At 57.9% G+C, this 14,285-nt stretch overlaps 2 protein-coding genes across 9 annotated transcripts in view; both read right to left on the bottom strand.

Moving 5' to 3' along the window:
• The window catches only part of LDB3 (LIM domain binding 3), a 59,379-nt gene extending 58,748 nt beyond the window's left edge, over window positions 1–631 (bottom strand). For all 8 annotated transcript variants that reach the window (XR_015156569.1, XM_086381165.1, XM_086381164.1 and 5 more), the window contains exons 1-2: window positions 600–631; window positions 388–503 (exon numbers count right to left, since the gene is read on the bottom strand). Coding sequence is in view for 7 of the 8 variants with exons in the window: in XM_086381165.1 (XP_086237291.1) it covers window positions 388–480 (93 nt within the window). In the remaining variant the exon portion in view is untranslated. The remainder of the gene's footprint in view (window positions 1–387; window positions 504–599) is intronic.
• A 2,161-nt stretch (window positions 632–2,792) lies between these two features.
• Window positions 2,793–13,533, bottom strand: OPN4 (opsin 4). Its single transcript, XM_086381169.1, has 11 exons — window positions 13,284–13,533; window positions 11,871–12,038; window positions 10,966–10,976; window positions 10,730–10,863; window positions 10,203–10,406; window positions 9,369–9,540; window positions 8,767–8,931; window positions 7,789–7,896; window positions 6,755–6,935; window positions 5,466–5,609; window positions 2,793–3,509 (listed from the first exon to the last, which is right to left on the bottom strand). The coding sequence occupies exons 1-11, from the start codon at window positions 13,425–13,427 to the stop codon at window positions 3,471–3,473; spliced, it is 1,470 nt and encodes a 489-aa protein (XP_086237295.1). The 5' UTR covers window positions 13,428–13,533; the 3' UTR covers window positions 2,793–3,470.
• Between the last annotated feature and the right edge of the window lie 752 nt (window positions 13,534–14,285).

A 14,285-nucleotide genomic window follows, 5' to 3' on the forward strand; every position in this document is an offset into this window, starting at 1 on the left:
AGCAGCGGCCTACTTCCAGGCAGATGCTCCAGGCTTGGGTGTACCCCAGCACACCTGGAGAAGGGCTTCGGAAGGCCCTGTACTTTCTGTTTACCTGCCTGCTTGCAAACTTAGCATTTCCTGCTCTACTGAAAACATCAGCCACTTGCCATGTTTCATTCTCTTAATAGGCTAGCAAACCCAGGTGGCTAACAGCTGTGGCAGACACCAGAGGCCTGGGGCAGGCAGGATCAGATTAGGTCCAGTCCCAGCCCCCAGACCGGGAAAGTCTGCTCTGCTTTCCAAGAGCCTCTGGGAGGACAGACAGATGGACGGATAGACGCACACACCCTCCTTCTAGCATGCCCCGCCCCCACGGGCGGTAGGCTGCGGGCCATGCACACTCACCCGGGAGATGGTGAGCGGCATGTTGAAGTCCTTGCCGCCCTGCAGGCGGAAGCCCCAGGGCCCAGGCCCCGTCAGGGTCACGCTGTAAGACATGCTGGTGCTGACGCCGGCGGCCTCTGCGGACAAAGGGAGGAGAGTGGAGTGAGAGGACCCTCGTGCCCCCTGCCTCCCCAGTCCAGACCTCAGCCCCAGCCCCCGACCCCCGGCCTTGCCTGCTCTGTGCCTTGCTGCCCAGCCGGGCTGTGTGGAGCTCCTGAGAGGCTCCTAAGAATAGCTGGGAACGAATGCCATCGACACTGATATCTGCCCTCCGCTGCGCCCATAAATGGACTGTAACCCTATACTGTGCCCGCCCGCCCTCAGCCTCCCAGCGGGTCCACCGTGACTCACGCAGCTAATATAGCCCCTGGGGAGGGTTGTCCAGCTCCCAGTACCCCCCAGGGGGCAGGAGAGGGGCCTGGGCGGGTTAGTGATAATGCTCTGCCTCCCTGCTCTCCTCTCCTTGCTCCCTCTGCCCTCTGGAGAGCCCGGTCTGCCCAGCCACACTCTCTGCCTGCTGTACCCACTCTCTTGCCCAGAAGACCATGGCTAAGTTCCCTTGGCCCAGGGCTTTGTGACTTGGGTGTTTGTAGCCCTGTGATCCCTGGAGAAGACCCTGAAGTTGTCCGCTTATCCTCTTATCCCCAAGAGAACTGACAACTTCAGGGCCCAGAACTGTCCAACCCCATCAAAACAGTAGTAGTCATAGCAGCAGCTCTGGGCACAGCCAAGCTCAGCTCTGGGCCCTCCACACCATTGTCCCCTCAGATCCTGCGAGGCGCAGGAACCAAGGCTCAGAGAGAGGTTAACTAACTTCCCCAAGGTCACACAGGTAGACCCAGGCCATACTGGAGCCTGAGCTCATTCCTATGGGGATTTGTGCCAGATAACAGGTTCTGCCCAGTACTGGCAGTACCTCTTGATGCTCAAGCCTGGAACTGGGGAGGCCCTGCCTTTTGAAAGGTACCCTTCGCACGGGGTCTGGACGCAGGTCTGGGACAGGCCCCACACCCTCCAGGCCCTCTGGGGGCCCAACAGTTATTCTTGGCTCTCCTGTCTCATTTGTGCCCTGGAAAACTTGACAGCAGCATGGAAAGCTCCAGCTGCCAGTGTCGCACGCCAGGCCCCTGTGCCCTTTGAGCCGGAATGGCAGGGGCCAGGGAGGAGGGGAGGAGAGGCCATTTGCTCAGCTGCTGGGACAAGGGGCCAGAGGGGCAGCAAGGGGAAAATGTGTGTGATGTGGCCAGCCCGTAACCCAGAGACAGTGTGCTCTAGGTGGGGCCCTAGGCCCCTCGGGACTCCTGCCAGTGTGGTCTTCGAGCCAAGATACCTCTAGAAGCCCTTCCTCAGAAGAGACCTCAGGCTCGACATAGTCTGGAGGTAGATCAAGGCCCCCACTAGTTCCCTGCTCTGGAAACCAAAGCTCAGGGAAGGCAACTGGGCTGGCTGTTCTCTGCCCTCCTGGAGAGCCCTAGCCTGAGCTGGGCCCTGAGGACTCAGAGGAGGGCTGGGTGCAGGTAATTTCCCAGATGCCCGCACCCAGCCTCACACTCTGGGCCTAGCACATACGACATGAATGGCAAGAAGGAGTCCCCACTGCACAGGGGCATTTGGTAACTTGCCCAAGGTCACAGAAATATCAAGTGGAAGAAGCCAGTGAGGGACCTGTGCTCTCTCCCCCACTTAACCACCTCTTCTGCTCCGTGTCATGATGCCCAGCTGTCCTCCCTGCCCAGGCCTGGCCCAGGAGTCCAGCAGCTCATGGCCAGCACTCCCATCCCCTGCCCCTCCCCCAGGTCCCATCCAATCCATCCCTCATTCCAGCTTCATCTCCTTTCCCGAGTGGGGGGAGGTGCATCTGTCCGGTCAGGCTAGAGAGGATCCAGCAGCAGGCCATGACCAGTGTGGGGAAAGGAAGGAGCCGAACCCACACAGGGAGAGGGAGCCCCGAGCTAAGCTGTACCTGGAGTTGCAGGCTCTTTCTCTGGACTCAGGCACCCGCCATGCCGCCTCTGGGGAAAGGGAGGCGTAAGGAAAAGGATGCTCTTAAAGGGGAAGGCCAGCCTCCCTCCATCTGCCTCCCCTGGGAGGTCTGAAGCCAGCCAGAGAGCAGCTGGTACTCACAAGCTGGGCGTGAGCTGCTTTCCAATAACAGCAGCTCACTGGGGAGTAGGGATGGGGGCAAGCCTGGTCTTTCCCCTCCTCCACGCTCCTCCTTGCAGTTTGGGATGGGGTTTTAGGCTTGAAAATCACAAGGTGGAGGACAGAAGGAGAGTAGGAAGAGAGAGGCTGCTGCGGGCTTCAGAGGCCAGGCCCCTGGGCCTCTCCCTCCCATGGCGGCACCAGTAGGTAGAGACTGCTTGTCAGACCTTCTCTGCTTTTTATTTTTCTGCAGCCCTCCAGGCGCACACAGCCCTGGGATGAACTTGGACTACTGATTGAAAACACACTGTAGGCGCGGTGTGTGTGCGTGTGTGCTTGGTGTGCATGCAAATACATCCACACAGGAGCGTGTGCTGGAGAATGAGCGTGTGCACAAGAGGGTGGGCCGTGGTGGAAACAGCGCTCTGCGGGGAGAGCCAGAGGGGAGTAAGTTTCCAGAGAGTGAAGGTCTGTGTGCGGCTTTGAGTGCCGGCCGCGGGAGACACAGTGCTGTCCTTTTTGTGCCAGTGAAATGCCCAGCCCAGGTGCAGAGGCAGCTCATAAACAGCCGGGGTGTCTGACAGAGCCATCGCTGTTGTCATCGCCCGGACAATCACAGCACGCAGCATCCGAGGAGAGGCGGACGACTCCAGGCAGTGGGAGGGCCTGGGCGCCCGCTCTTCCGTCTGAGCCTCAGGTGCAGGCTGTTGGATTGAGAAGTGGGTGCAGCCCACATTGCAGAGCAGGAGTTTCGTGGTTCGGGGCCATGAATCTAGACCGGCATGGGTGACAGGACCGCTCCCAAAGCCTGCAAGCCCACGGGTAATGCTGGGTCTGTGTGCGTGAGGGAGACGTGAAGGAGCTGGACGTGTCCCAGATGGAAGGCAGGAATGATGGTCACCCTACATCCTGGCGTCCAGGTTGGGGAGCAGCCCCTTGGCCTGAAAGCAAGCAGCAGACATCAGTTTAGCCCAAAGAGTGTCCCACTGGAAGTAGTGGCTCAGGGACCCTCTGTGTTTAGGGGCACCTCATGATAAAGGGAGGTAGCGTGGGGGTGGGGAGGGGCAGGTTTTGTCCCGGCTGGCGGTTGGGCCTTCTCCAGGCCATGTGGCTGGAAAATGGAGCTGGTAATGGCCGAGGTTGCCTCCAGGCGGTCCCCCAGGCTGGCCTGTCCTAGGGTCTGGACTCCTGGGGTCCAGACTGAGCTCTCCTCACCTCCACCAACCAATTCTCCACTTTCCCAGGCTTGGGTGTCTCCTCTCTCCCTGTCGTCTTAAATACCTCATTTCTTGCCTATCTACTGACTTGCCTATCTACTGACTTGCCTATCTACTGACTTCCTCCCATCTTCTCTCTGCTGGATCATTCCACGCAACCTATCCTTCTGCAGCTACTGAGGAGAGGCCCAATCTACTCTGCCAAGCTGACCAAGCCCACCTCAGTGCCCCAATAAGTCCTCCAAGGGCTTCCTGTCCTCCAAGGTCCTGACTGGAGACCCCTCATGCCAGCACCTGGTTGGGCCTCCCCATGGCTCCTACCACCTCCTGCCCCTTCTCTATCCTCACCTCCCACTGCTAGAGTCCCTTGGCAGCTCCTAGGGTCACAGAGAGACATTCTGTGTCTGTCTGTTCAGGACACCCTGTGCCCCACTGCGTTTGTGTCGGCTGTTTGCTCAGCCCGGGCCGCCCGGTCCCTGCTCCTCGGCCCCATCCCACCTGGCAATCCCCGTTTACCTTCACCTTTCCCAGGATCCCTTGGGGCCTTGCCTCTGCTTTCAGCACCCTGTGTGCTGATACCTCGATGGCAGTGCTTATCACGCGTGTTAGGTGACTGCTGATGCGCTGTCCCCCTCTGCCCCATGCCCCACCCCAGGCCAGTTTTCCCTCCAGGAGAGGTGCAGGGCCTTTCATCCTTTGCCCGGCCAGCCTGGGGGATGCTGCTGGCCTTTGCCCCAGCCTCTGGGGTCTTGCACAATGCCTGGCCTCAGGGCTGGGGACAGAGTCCTCTCTGGGGCTGGAGCCGCTGGGGAGTGGTGTTCCCTGGCATGGCAACGATGGAAGAGACAGAAGCCCCCCACTTGTAGGGAGCTGCCCAGGGCTCCCCCTCTCTGGGACAGGCAGGGGAGCAGCCTTGAGGAAGGAAGGCAGGAAAGCGCCTCTGGTCTTAGTCTTGCTGCCCTAGAGCCCAGGAACTGGGGGTGTTGTGTGGGTGTGAGTGGAGGGGCAGAGTGGGAGCTGTCAGCTGAGGGGGAAAAGCAGCCGCGGGGCCTGTGCACACGGCATTTCCAGCGTTCCAGAATCCGGCCTTCTCTAATCGCCATCGACATTCCGTTCCATAGGCACTTGGGCTGACAGCTGGCCTTCTTTTAATAGCCACAAGTATTCTGGGCAACGTCCTAATCTCAGGGCATTCATAGCAAGCACATACACAGCTTGCAGCCCCGCCCCCCTAGGTACATCCCGTTTCCAGTCGCAGAGAGGTACATGCCACTCACACTTGGTCACATTCTCAGCTTAGAGCAGACACATTAGGGCAGCACTGAAACCCATGCCCTGTGGTGTCAGAAGGACAGAAGCATGTGCCGGGCACATGGTCACACATTCACATACATGCGATATACATTCATCATAATATAGCCACCACCACCTGCTGTGTATGTGCACAGACAAGGTCACGCACACACACACGCTCTCAGGCGCAGTCACGTCAGGCTTGCTCAGAACACCTTGGAGTCAGAGATTCCCCCAAGACCCCCAGGTGGGCAAGGGAAAGCTGGGAGGTGCAGGGAGGGGGTGATTCCCAGAGGTCACTGGGCCTGCCCCCTTTCCTGACAACTCCCTGGGCTACTTGCTCCTGTCCCACCTTTGTACAGGTTGGCAGGTGTCAGACCCAGTTACCTTCCCGGGAGCCTCTGAGTCCCGTCCCTGGGGCCTGGCCAGGGCCTTGGCTTCCACATCATCCAGGCGCTGACTGCAGGGGGACCATCCGCTCACCTGCTGGCCAGCCCCCCAAGCAGCTGTTGCTTCTGTGTCCATCCAGCCCTGGGGAAGGGGGAGAGTCGCTGTGAGGTGAGGGGGGCATTTGCAGCATTGCTTCTGCCCCCTTCCTGGCCAGGCCTTTCTCCATTCTCCCTACAATAGTTCACTGGGGTGGAGACCATGACACTGTTTGCAGGGCTGCTGGTCACCAAACCCTTGCAAATTGTGAGTGTGTGTGCTGGGATGTGTGTGTGTGTGTGTGTGTGTGTACATGCTTTTGTGATTTCTTAACACATGGGATGAGCACGTCTTCATGAGGTTCTAGGCCTCTCTTAATGGATAAGCTTCACTCCTTGATGTGCGCTACAGTAGTTCAGGGATTCTGACAGCTCCTCCCTCAGCCCCTTCAACTGAGACCCCCAGGGATGGGGGCAGTGGGAGGAGGTCAGTGGAAGCTCTTGGTGAGGCAGGCCCAATGATGGAGGAGCTGGGACAGGAGCCCACGGCACAGGGAACTCTCTTGGGGACCTCAGGGGGCATCACAGTTCCAGGCCCCAAGTAGGTGCTGGCAGACTGGTAGCTCCTACGGCTGACCACAACGTGGTGGGTCATTCACGCGCACCCCATCTAGTATGTAGAGATGATGGCTTTCCCTTTTGGAGAGGACACAGAGCCTCAGAGAGGGTGAGTAGCCTGCATAAGCTCACACAGTGAGACTTGAACACAGGTACCCTGGCTCCAGGGCCAGTGCTCCTTCCGCTGTATCCTCTGAGCTCCTCAAGTCTCCCTCCTCCAGGAGGAGCGGCCTTAACAATGAGGATGATGGGCTTGAGCTCGCACCTACCTGTCTCTCTAGCAGCCCATCTAGGGAAGAAATGCTCATCTTTTCGATCTGAGACTCTAAGGCCCTGGGATAGTGCTGGTAGGGAAAAGAGTTGGCCTGGAGTGGGAAGACCCATGTTCAGTCCCAGCCCTGCTGCTGAGTGACCTGGGGCCAACATGTTGCCTCCCTGAATCTAGTGCCCCTGCCTGGCAGGGAGGATTGTATGAGGGAAGGCCATGTGGAGGCGGTGAGGGGCTCTTCCTGCCAGTGACCCAAGTTCCTGAGGGTTCCTGAGTCTCAGAGGCAGGCCTGCCTGGAGACCTGAGGCTGGACTAATTGAGGAAAGATCGTGAGATGCCAGCCAGTGAGGGCCCAGCCTCCTTACCACCTCGCTCTCAGAGCCCAGGGATGCCTGGCGCCTCCGTCCAGAGATCCAGCTGAGGTCCGAGGCCTGGCTACTCAGCGTGGAGCGATGGGTGGAGCGGTAGCTGGTGTACAGGCCAGTGCGCTGGCCCGACACGCCCAGCAGCACCCCCAGGCAGGGCAGGTGCTGGGCGATGGCCAATCTGGAAGGACAGCACATCAGGTTAGGGGGGTGGACAGATGGATTCGAGGAGATGGGGTGGGTGGACAGACTGACACTGGGCAAATGAAAGTGGGCCAGGAGCCACTGGGGAGTCAGGGACATTCAGACACTGGGGTTATGAAGATGGACAGACAGACACTGGGTCCATGGACGTGGAGGCAGAGCCTTAGGGCGGCAGGTTCAGCCAGATGCTTGGTTTTAGCTCTCAAGTGGCTGGCCCAAGCCACAATTCTGCAAATGGAGACCAAGAACACTTCTGAGCTGCCTCTGAGTTTATGGACTAAGGCCTGCAGCTGGCCTCTGCAGGGCCGCTGAGTTACTGACACCACCAGGCAAAAGGAAGCACTGAAGGCCCCCTCGTGGAAGAGGCCAGCCCTGCGGGGCTTCTATCAGCAGAGAGTGCTCCGGGTCAGAACCAGTCCCAGGCCGCTACCACGGCCCGGAAGCAGAACAGAGCTCTCCCTGCTGCAACCTCTCCAGGCTGTCACTGTCTGGGGGCCTCTCTTGGCAGCAGGCAGCACTGCTGATCAGCCATCCTGGTTGCCTCTTGGCCTCAGTTTTGAAAATCCAGTTAGTACTGGACACTGCCCAGGGAGCTCTGATGTCCCCCCATGCTGAGCCCTCTAGGAAGCTGAGGTAGCAGAGGGGGTCACACCAGCTCCAGATCCCACCCAGGGTCACGAGCTGTTCTCAGTAGCTAGAGTTCCCATCCGATGCAGATACAAAGGACAGGAATGATGGCTAGCCTCCACCCCCATTTATAGGCCCAGGCCCTCCATGCCCATGAGGGTGGGCCTGGGGATCTGGGCCTGGGTCCTGGTGGAGGGTCCCACCTGTACTTGGGGTGGGTGATGGCGTAAATGATGGGGTTGTAGATGGCAGAGGCCTTGGCAATGACAGCTGGCACCGAGTTCATGTAGGGCGTCAGGATATGTGCGTACCTAGGACAGAGAAGCTGAGGTCCCCCTGCCAGCTGACCCTCCCTGGAGACTCCACAACCCACCCGCCCGCTCAGGCACCTTCTTCTTCTTAGGCCAACCAAGCCTTGCCAGGGCACAGCCCAGCCTGGTCCAAAGCGGCATAACTAAGTCATTCCCAGGGGATGCACTGTGATGCCAAGGAGAATTCTGATCTGAGGTGAATGGGAACCCAGGGAGCGGTTGAGGGAGTGGTGCTGAGAAGATGTGCCAGAGTGGGGGGTCTCACAGGTCCCACAGTTCCTTGGAGACTGTGCTGCTGCCAATAACCCCACCCCTCACCCTCAATGACTCTGGCCGTCTGACCAGCCCTCCCCACACCCCATCAAACCCTGATGCCCGCTGCTCCCCTGGCCCTTTGGGAGTTATTGCAAAGGAGGGCCCGACAGGGGACCCGAAAAGGTCTCATAACCAAACACCTGAAAGGATTCACAGTTCTACTGTCTCACGTGCTCATGAAGTCTGGCCAGTGTCCATGCTGTGCAGGTGTCAAGAGTCCCCAGACACTAGCCACAAGAAACCAGAAGCTCTGGGAGGGCTGCATGCTCCCCAGGGGTCTGGAAGGACCTGACAGCCGTTGTAGGCCCTCAGGCCAAACCCACTGTGGCCCAGAACTCCCGAGCATGTCTCCTAGCCCCTCCAGGAATAAGGCAGGCCCAGCTCGGGTGGGGCGTCTCACAGCAGCAGGGAGAATAAGGCTACGAGGCTGGACCTAAGGTGTGAGGATGGCTGGCTTGGGCTTGGGCTTGGACTGGGGGGAGAGAGGCTGCCCCAGGGTCCCTTCACCCTTCTCCCACCCTTCCAGCCCAGCCCAGCCCCTTAGCCACTGCTCACCCAGCAAAGCCCATCAGGGCGACAGTGGAGTAGGGGGCCCAGGAGAGCACAAAGAGAAGGATGACCAGCAGCTCGATCTTGGCCATTTTCCACTCATTCTGTAGCCGCTGCCGCTGCCGGGGACACTCACTGCCACCCTCGCAGGTCCCGAAGGTCTGGAGAGCTCTAGGAAGCATGCAGAGTCTGGGTCTGGCCCCACTCAGCTTGCAGTGAGTGCCAGGGCCATGGCTACTATCGGGGAGCCTTCTTGGACCTGGCCATCCTTTCCATGCAGCAGCCCTGACACCCGGAAAGTCCCCCATGATATCCAGGCTAAGCTGCCTGCCTGTGCTTCTACCTGTGGTGGTTTCTCTTTCCCCCAGACCCCTTGGCCAAGTCTGAAGCCCTCTCTTCAGAAGACTATCTCCTGAGACTTTTCGAAGCACCGAGTTTGCACCAGTCTGTAGGGAACCCACCCCATAAGCACATGTGCTGAGCTGGTCTTTGCCCATCTGAGTCTGGGAGTGCCCTGGGCGGCTGGATACAGACTGAGCCACAGGAAGCCCTGGTGAAGGGGCACAGTCCTCCTCCCATCAAACCCCTCCTTTGCGCCCAGCTCTTACTGGCCCGTCTCTCGGATGGCCTTGAAGATGAAGATGTAGCAGTAAATGATGATGAGCAAGGGGAGGAAGAACACGAAACAGAAGAGCAGCATGGTGTAGGCGCGGACGGACGGCGTGAAGCTCACGTAGTCCCAGGAGCAAGAGGTCAGCAGGCCTTCGGGCACATAGGCACCTGGGAACCAGGGGCAGGGCGCTCAGCCTCCAGGGCAGTGCTGACCCAGGCTCCTGATCCAGCAGGAGCTTTGGATGTGGAGGCTGAGCTTCTCAAACACTGGCCCTGGCCCCGGCCCCGGCCCTGTGCAGCAGAGCAAAGAAACTGGGCACGTAGAAGGGAGTTTTCCAAGCTGGTGCTACTAGAAGATAGCTCATGAAGCCCACTGCTGCCCAATCTTACCAGTTTGGAAGATAGACCTCACCACAGCCCCAGGGTCTTACTCCCTCAGACTTAAGCCAGCTTCCTGGTCCCTCCTTAGAAGGGTAGGTGCCTGCTGCTAACCCTTCTACCTGCTGAGGCCTCATATCCCAACCCTTGCCTGTCTGATGTATTGCAAACTCAGCATCAGATGTACCTGTCACTTCCTGCCAGTCAGGAACCATGTGGTCTTCCCTTCTGTGTATGGGGAAGGGAGCCCAGGTTAGCCTCTGATCGCTGACGGTACAGCCTCAGTACAGCCCCCTGCTGCTAGTCATGTCCCCTGAATGTCCATTTGCCTGAGGCTTCAGCAGTCCCCTGGCCCCTCCTGCCAGCTTGGGGACCCAAGTCCACCTACCTGTCCCTTGAACATGCCCCTCCCAAATTATCTTCCCGTCCCCTGGTTCCCTGAGCTCACTTACTCCAGCCAAAGAAGGGCGGCAGGCTCCAAGCTAGGGCATAGAGCCAGACGCCCAGCAGGACAAGCGCGGCCCGCCTCTTGGACACCATCCCGACGGTGGCCAGTGGGCGTGTGATCACCAGGTAGCGGTCCAGGGCGATGGCCGTCAGGGTAATCATGGAGGTGATGCCAAAGAGAGCCCCACAGAAGGCATAGAATTCACAGCCTGTGGGCATAACTCCCTGACCTCAGTGCTTGGCAGGGAGCCGATCAGATACCCGAGGGCAAGGAGGGTGTGTGGATGGTGTGTACTTAGCTCCAGCACTGGCCTCTCAAGGAAAACAGGCCTGTGTTCCTCTCACCCTGCCTGCCTGCATCTGACAGAGGCTCGTGGAAGCCTCTTGCCAACTCGTGAGTCTGAGCAGGGTGCTACCCACCCATGGCCCAGGAAGAGCATATCACCGTCTCATCTGGGCCACCCTCCACTGTGGACATCCCCTGCCCCAAACCTCCTCCTCCCCCCAGCAGAAGGGAATTCCAAGTGTCTACCTGCTTCTCCAAAGAGCCACTGCTTATAGAGGCTGCTGGCGAAGAAGACGGGGGCCTGAGTGAAGGACATGAGGAAGTCGCTGACTGCGAGGTTGATAATGAACATGTTGGCAGGTGTCCTGAGGCCTCTGCTCCTGGGAGGGGTCAGATGCTGTCAGGAGGAGCTTCTTCTGGGGAGCTTCCCTCAAACACATGTGCACATGCATGCATACCCATGCACACATGTGTGCTTGCACTGAAGCATGAGCTGCTGGGTCACAGACCATCCCGCTGCCCAGCAAGTACCAGCCAAACAGTTCTGGAGCCTGGCATCATGGGCAGAGAAGTGAGACCCTGCAAGGCAGCAACTCATGCCTCTCTCGTCCTCCTCTCCCAGCATCTTTGCAGTCCTCACCCTCAGGGCTGGCAAAGGGGAGAGGAGCTGATGATGGTGTCCACGGGTCAGGTACTTCCACGAACCCTGTCTCTTACAATCATCCATCTGTGTGTCTATCCCCCTCCTTCACTTTGCAGTAAGAACACTGAAGCTTCCACCCGTGAGGCAGCTTGTGATCACAAGACTCAGTAAGTGGCACAGTCAGGATTCACTCATTTGCTGGGCACCACACACACAAAAACTTACTTAATCGTCACATTGACTCCATGAAGTAAGTGACAACTCCATTTTGCAGATAAGAAAAGTTGACTCAAAGGAGATAAGTAATCTGCTTAAAGTCATTTCAGCTAAGGGTTATTCACGCCTCCACATGCCCATTTCAGCCATTCAGCTGGTGAGTGGGGCAGGTAGAGAAGGAAGCCAAGGGTGGTGGGAAGGCTGGCTGCTAAAGGACTGGAAGGCTCAGGATCCCTATACCAGGGCTGCTCTTTGAGTCAAGGGAAAATGCCCACCGGGGCAGGTGATGGTGGAGGTGAACAGAGGGCAGAGCGAACAGGCAGAGATGTGTGTGTGTCCTTCACAGGGCGTAGGGGGTGCACCTGGGGCCCAATCGGATATGCCACTCAAGTTGCTCTGGACTACTTTTGGGCTCCTTTCCTGGCTTTGAAGGCTAGGCTCAACAGTGCCCTGGCAGAGTTGGCACCAGAATTTCAGTCCTGTGTTCTGCCCCATCTCTTCCTGGCTGACTGCCCTCAGTGCCCAGGCTCCCACCCTGCCAACTGGGCACCTGCAGAAGGTATAGATGACCGTCAGATTTCCCAGCATCCCCGTAAGTCCCACCAGCAGGATCACCGTGCCCAGGGTGTAGTGGGCGTGGTCTGGAACATCAACCGTGGGGAAGGGGACCCAGGCAGCAGCCTGAGCCCTGACTGCCTGTGGAGAGACAGAGAAATAAGGGCATCCCATGACCTCATCACTTCCAAATAGTCCTGAGAAGAAGAGTTAGGGTTCCCAGTGGGGCAGAAGGCTTAGAGTGGCAAAACCATTTGCTCACACAGCTTGCAGGCAGCTGAGCTGGAATGGAAACATGGGTCTCCCTAAAGTTGAGCGCAAGCTCCTATGGCCCAGAGGCAAAAGTCTTCTAGAAGTATGCTAAGATTACCTGTTGGAGGCTGACAGGACAGACAGACACACGTTTGGCAAGCAGGGACATGGCTGGAGTGGCTCCATGTTTCCTAGAGAAGGCAGAGCCCTCTCCTAGGTGGGTTCCTCCCTTCTGTAGGGGCCCCATCTCAAACACCTGAGACAGTTAGCAAATGTATTCCAGTCCCCTTGTACGTGTGGAGGCGCAGTCAAATTAATGAATGAATTAAAAAATAATAATGTTTTTTAAAACAGAGAATTTATGGGGAATTCTCTGGTGGTCCAGTGGTTAAGGAATTCGTGTTTCCACTGCAGGGGGCACAGGTTCGATTCTTGGTCAAGGAACTAGGATCTTGCATGCTGTGTGGTTAAAAATAAATTTTAAAAAATAAAAAGAAAATTCAGCCCTCCCAAGTCACTGAAGGGAGGTCATCATCCTACGAGGCCAGAACAAAGGGCCTTACAGACCTCCCATCACAGCTGCTTTCCAGGAATGGGAGTGGCTTCATCTCTGTCCTGCCCTGGCTCCTATAGCTACTGGAGCCTTTCCTTCCTGTCCAGAACCTAGGCCAGCATCCCACAGCCCTGAGGGAAGGCTTATCACTCCCCAGCTAACTGTGGGATGTTGGGGGATGGCCCTGGGCCTGGCTAGGATGATGGAGGCAGGAGAAGGCACCAACACCTCACTCTGGCCTGGGACAAATCCTGAGGCCCAGAGTAAGCCTTCCTCTTTGGAAGGCTCTGGGGGCATCCTACCACCTCCAGAAAGAAATGGATGGGCCATTCCAGCCCTTTGTCCCATAAGGCTGGCCTTTCTGTTCCTCAGATGCTCTCCATGGCGAAGTAAAACTTGCCACACTCTCCTCTATTGGTCTTTTTGTGTAGGACAGGTTCGGAGAGGTTCAGTAACATGCCCACCATCCCAGAGCAGAGCTCAGGCCTTTCTATCTCCCTGTCAAAGCCCCTGTTGTCCCTAGGAAGGGCACCAGGGGAGGGGAGGGAGGCTTTGCATGCACACACTCGCCCCAGGCTTACCGTGGGGCTGATGGACGGAGGGTGGCCCAGGCTGGAGGCGCTGCTCCGGGAGCTGTCCCACCTGCTGGAGGAGGCTGGGGTGGCCAGGCAGCTGGATTCCTGCACCGGGCCCAGCGGGGCTCTTGGCCCTGAAGGAGGGTTCATCCTGAGGTGGGCTGGTCCTTTCTCAAGCCCACAGAGAAATCAAGGGCACCAGGAGTTCAGGACGTTAGCTGTGCCCGGCCTTCCAGCTTTCCCCCATCCTTAGCACCCCTTCCTGGTCTGCCGGCTGTCTGCTCCTGTGTCCAGCGTGGACCCAGCCTGGAGCTGTTCTTGGGGGTGGTGGCTGCGCTGCGTCCAGTGAAGCACAAAGGAGAGAGTGTCACAGTTATGGCGACTGAGAGTCACAGGGTCCGTCCCCACCTTTAAGTAGCGGAGCTGGGCGTGCACATGCCCAGCCGCTCGGCGCCTCGGGTCCCTCAGACACAGGTCCCTGAAGATGGCAGTATGCATGTGTGAATGTGTGCAAGTGTGTGTGTGTGCATGCAGGGAGTCTGAGAGCATGTGTCTGTTTGAATGTGTGTGTATGTGTATATTACCGAAGAGATTGCTAGGCTCTGGCTCTTGGACTTCGCCCTTCCCTCTGGCCAAATTTCTTTTTCCCCGAGCTCATCAAACACAGCTTCTGCCTCCCCTAAGACCCCCCAGGTCGGGGTTGTCTGTGGCCTATACTCAGCCTTTCCACAGGGCACCCTCTCATGTCTGCCCACATTACCCATCACCCCTTCACAACCATCCTGTGCAGGACCAAGGCTGGGCACCTGAGGTCACAGACGCAGAAGCTGAGAAGATGTGCCAGAATATAACGCAGCTGAGGGGAGATCAGATCATAAGGCAATTTTTGTTTGTTGCTTTTTGATCATAAACTTTTTCATTGAAGTGTAAATAGGGAAAAAGAAACAAAACCCCCACAAAGCTGGTAGAAACCTGGGAGCTTCCCCAGGCTGCAGGCCCGGCCTGAAG

Source organism: Bos grunniens, chromosome 28 (assembly GCF_055505025.1).
Source record: "Bos grunniens cultivar Pamir isolate PY7600 chromosome 28, Bosgru_T2T1.0, whole genome shotgun sequence".
Lineage (NCBI taxonomy): Eukaryota > Metazoa > Chordata > Mammalia > Artiodactyla > Bovidae > Bos > Bos grunniens.

Bases quoted from the DNA above. Each gene is read 5' to 3' on its own strand.
- OPN4 (XM_086381169.1), bottom strand. From the start codon at position 13,427: ATGAACCCTCCTTCAGGGCCAAGAGCCCCGCTGGGCCCGGTGCAGGAA. The intron at 9,541-10,202 runs GTAAGTGAGCTC...CCTGGTTCCCAG, and splicing joins GCCGCCCTTCTTTGGCTGGA to GTGCCTATGTGCCCGAAGGC. The intron at 6,936-7,788 runs GTGGGACCCTCC...CTGTCCTTCCAG, and splicing joins ATCACCCACCCCAAGTACAG to ATTGGCCATCGCCCAGCACC.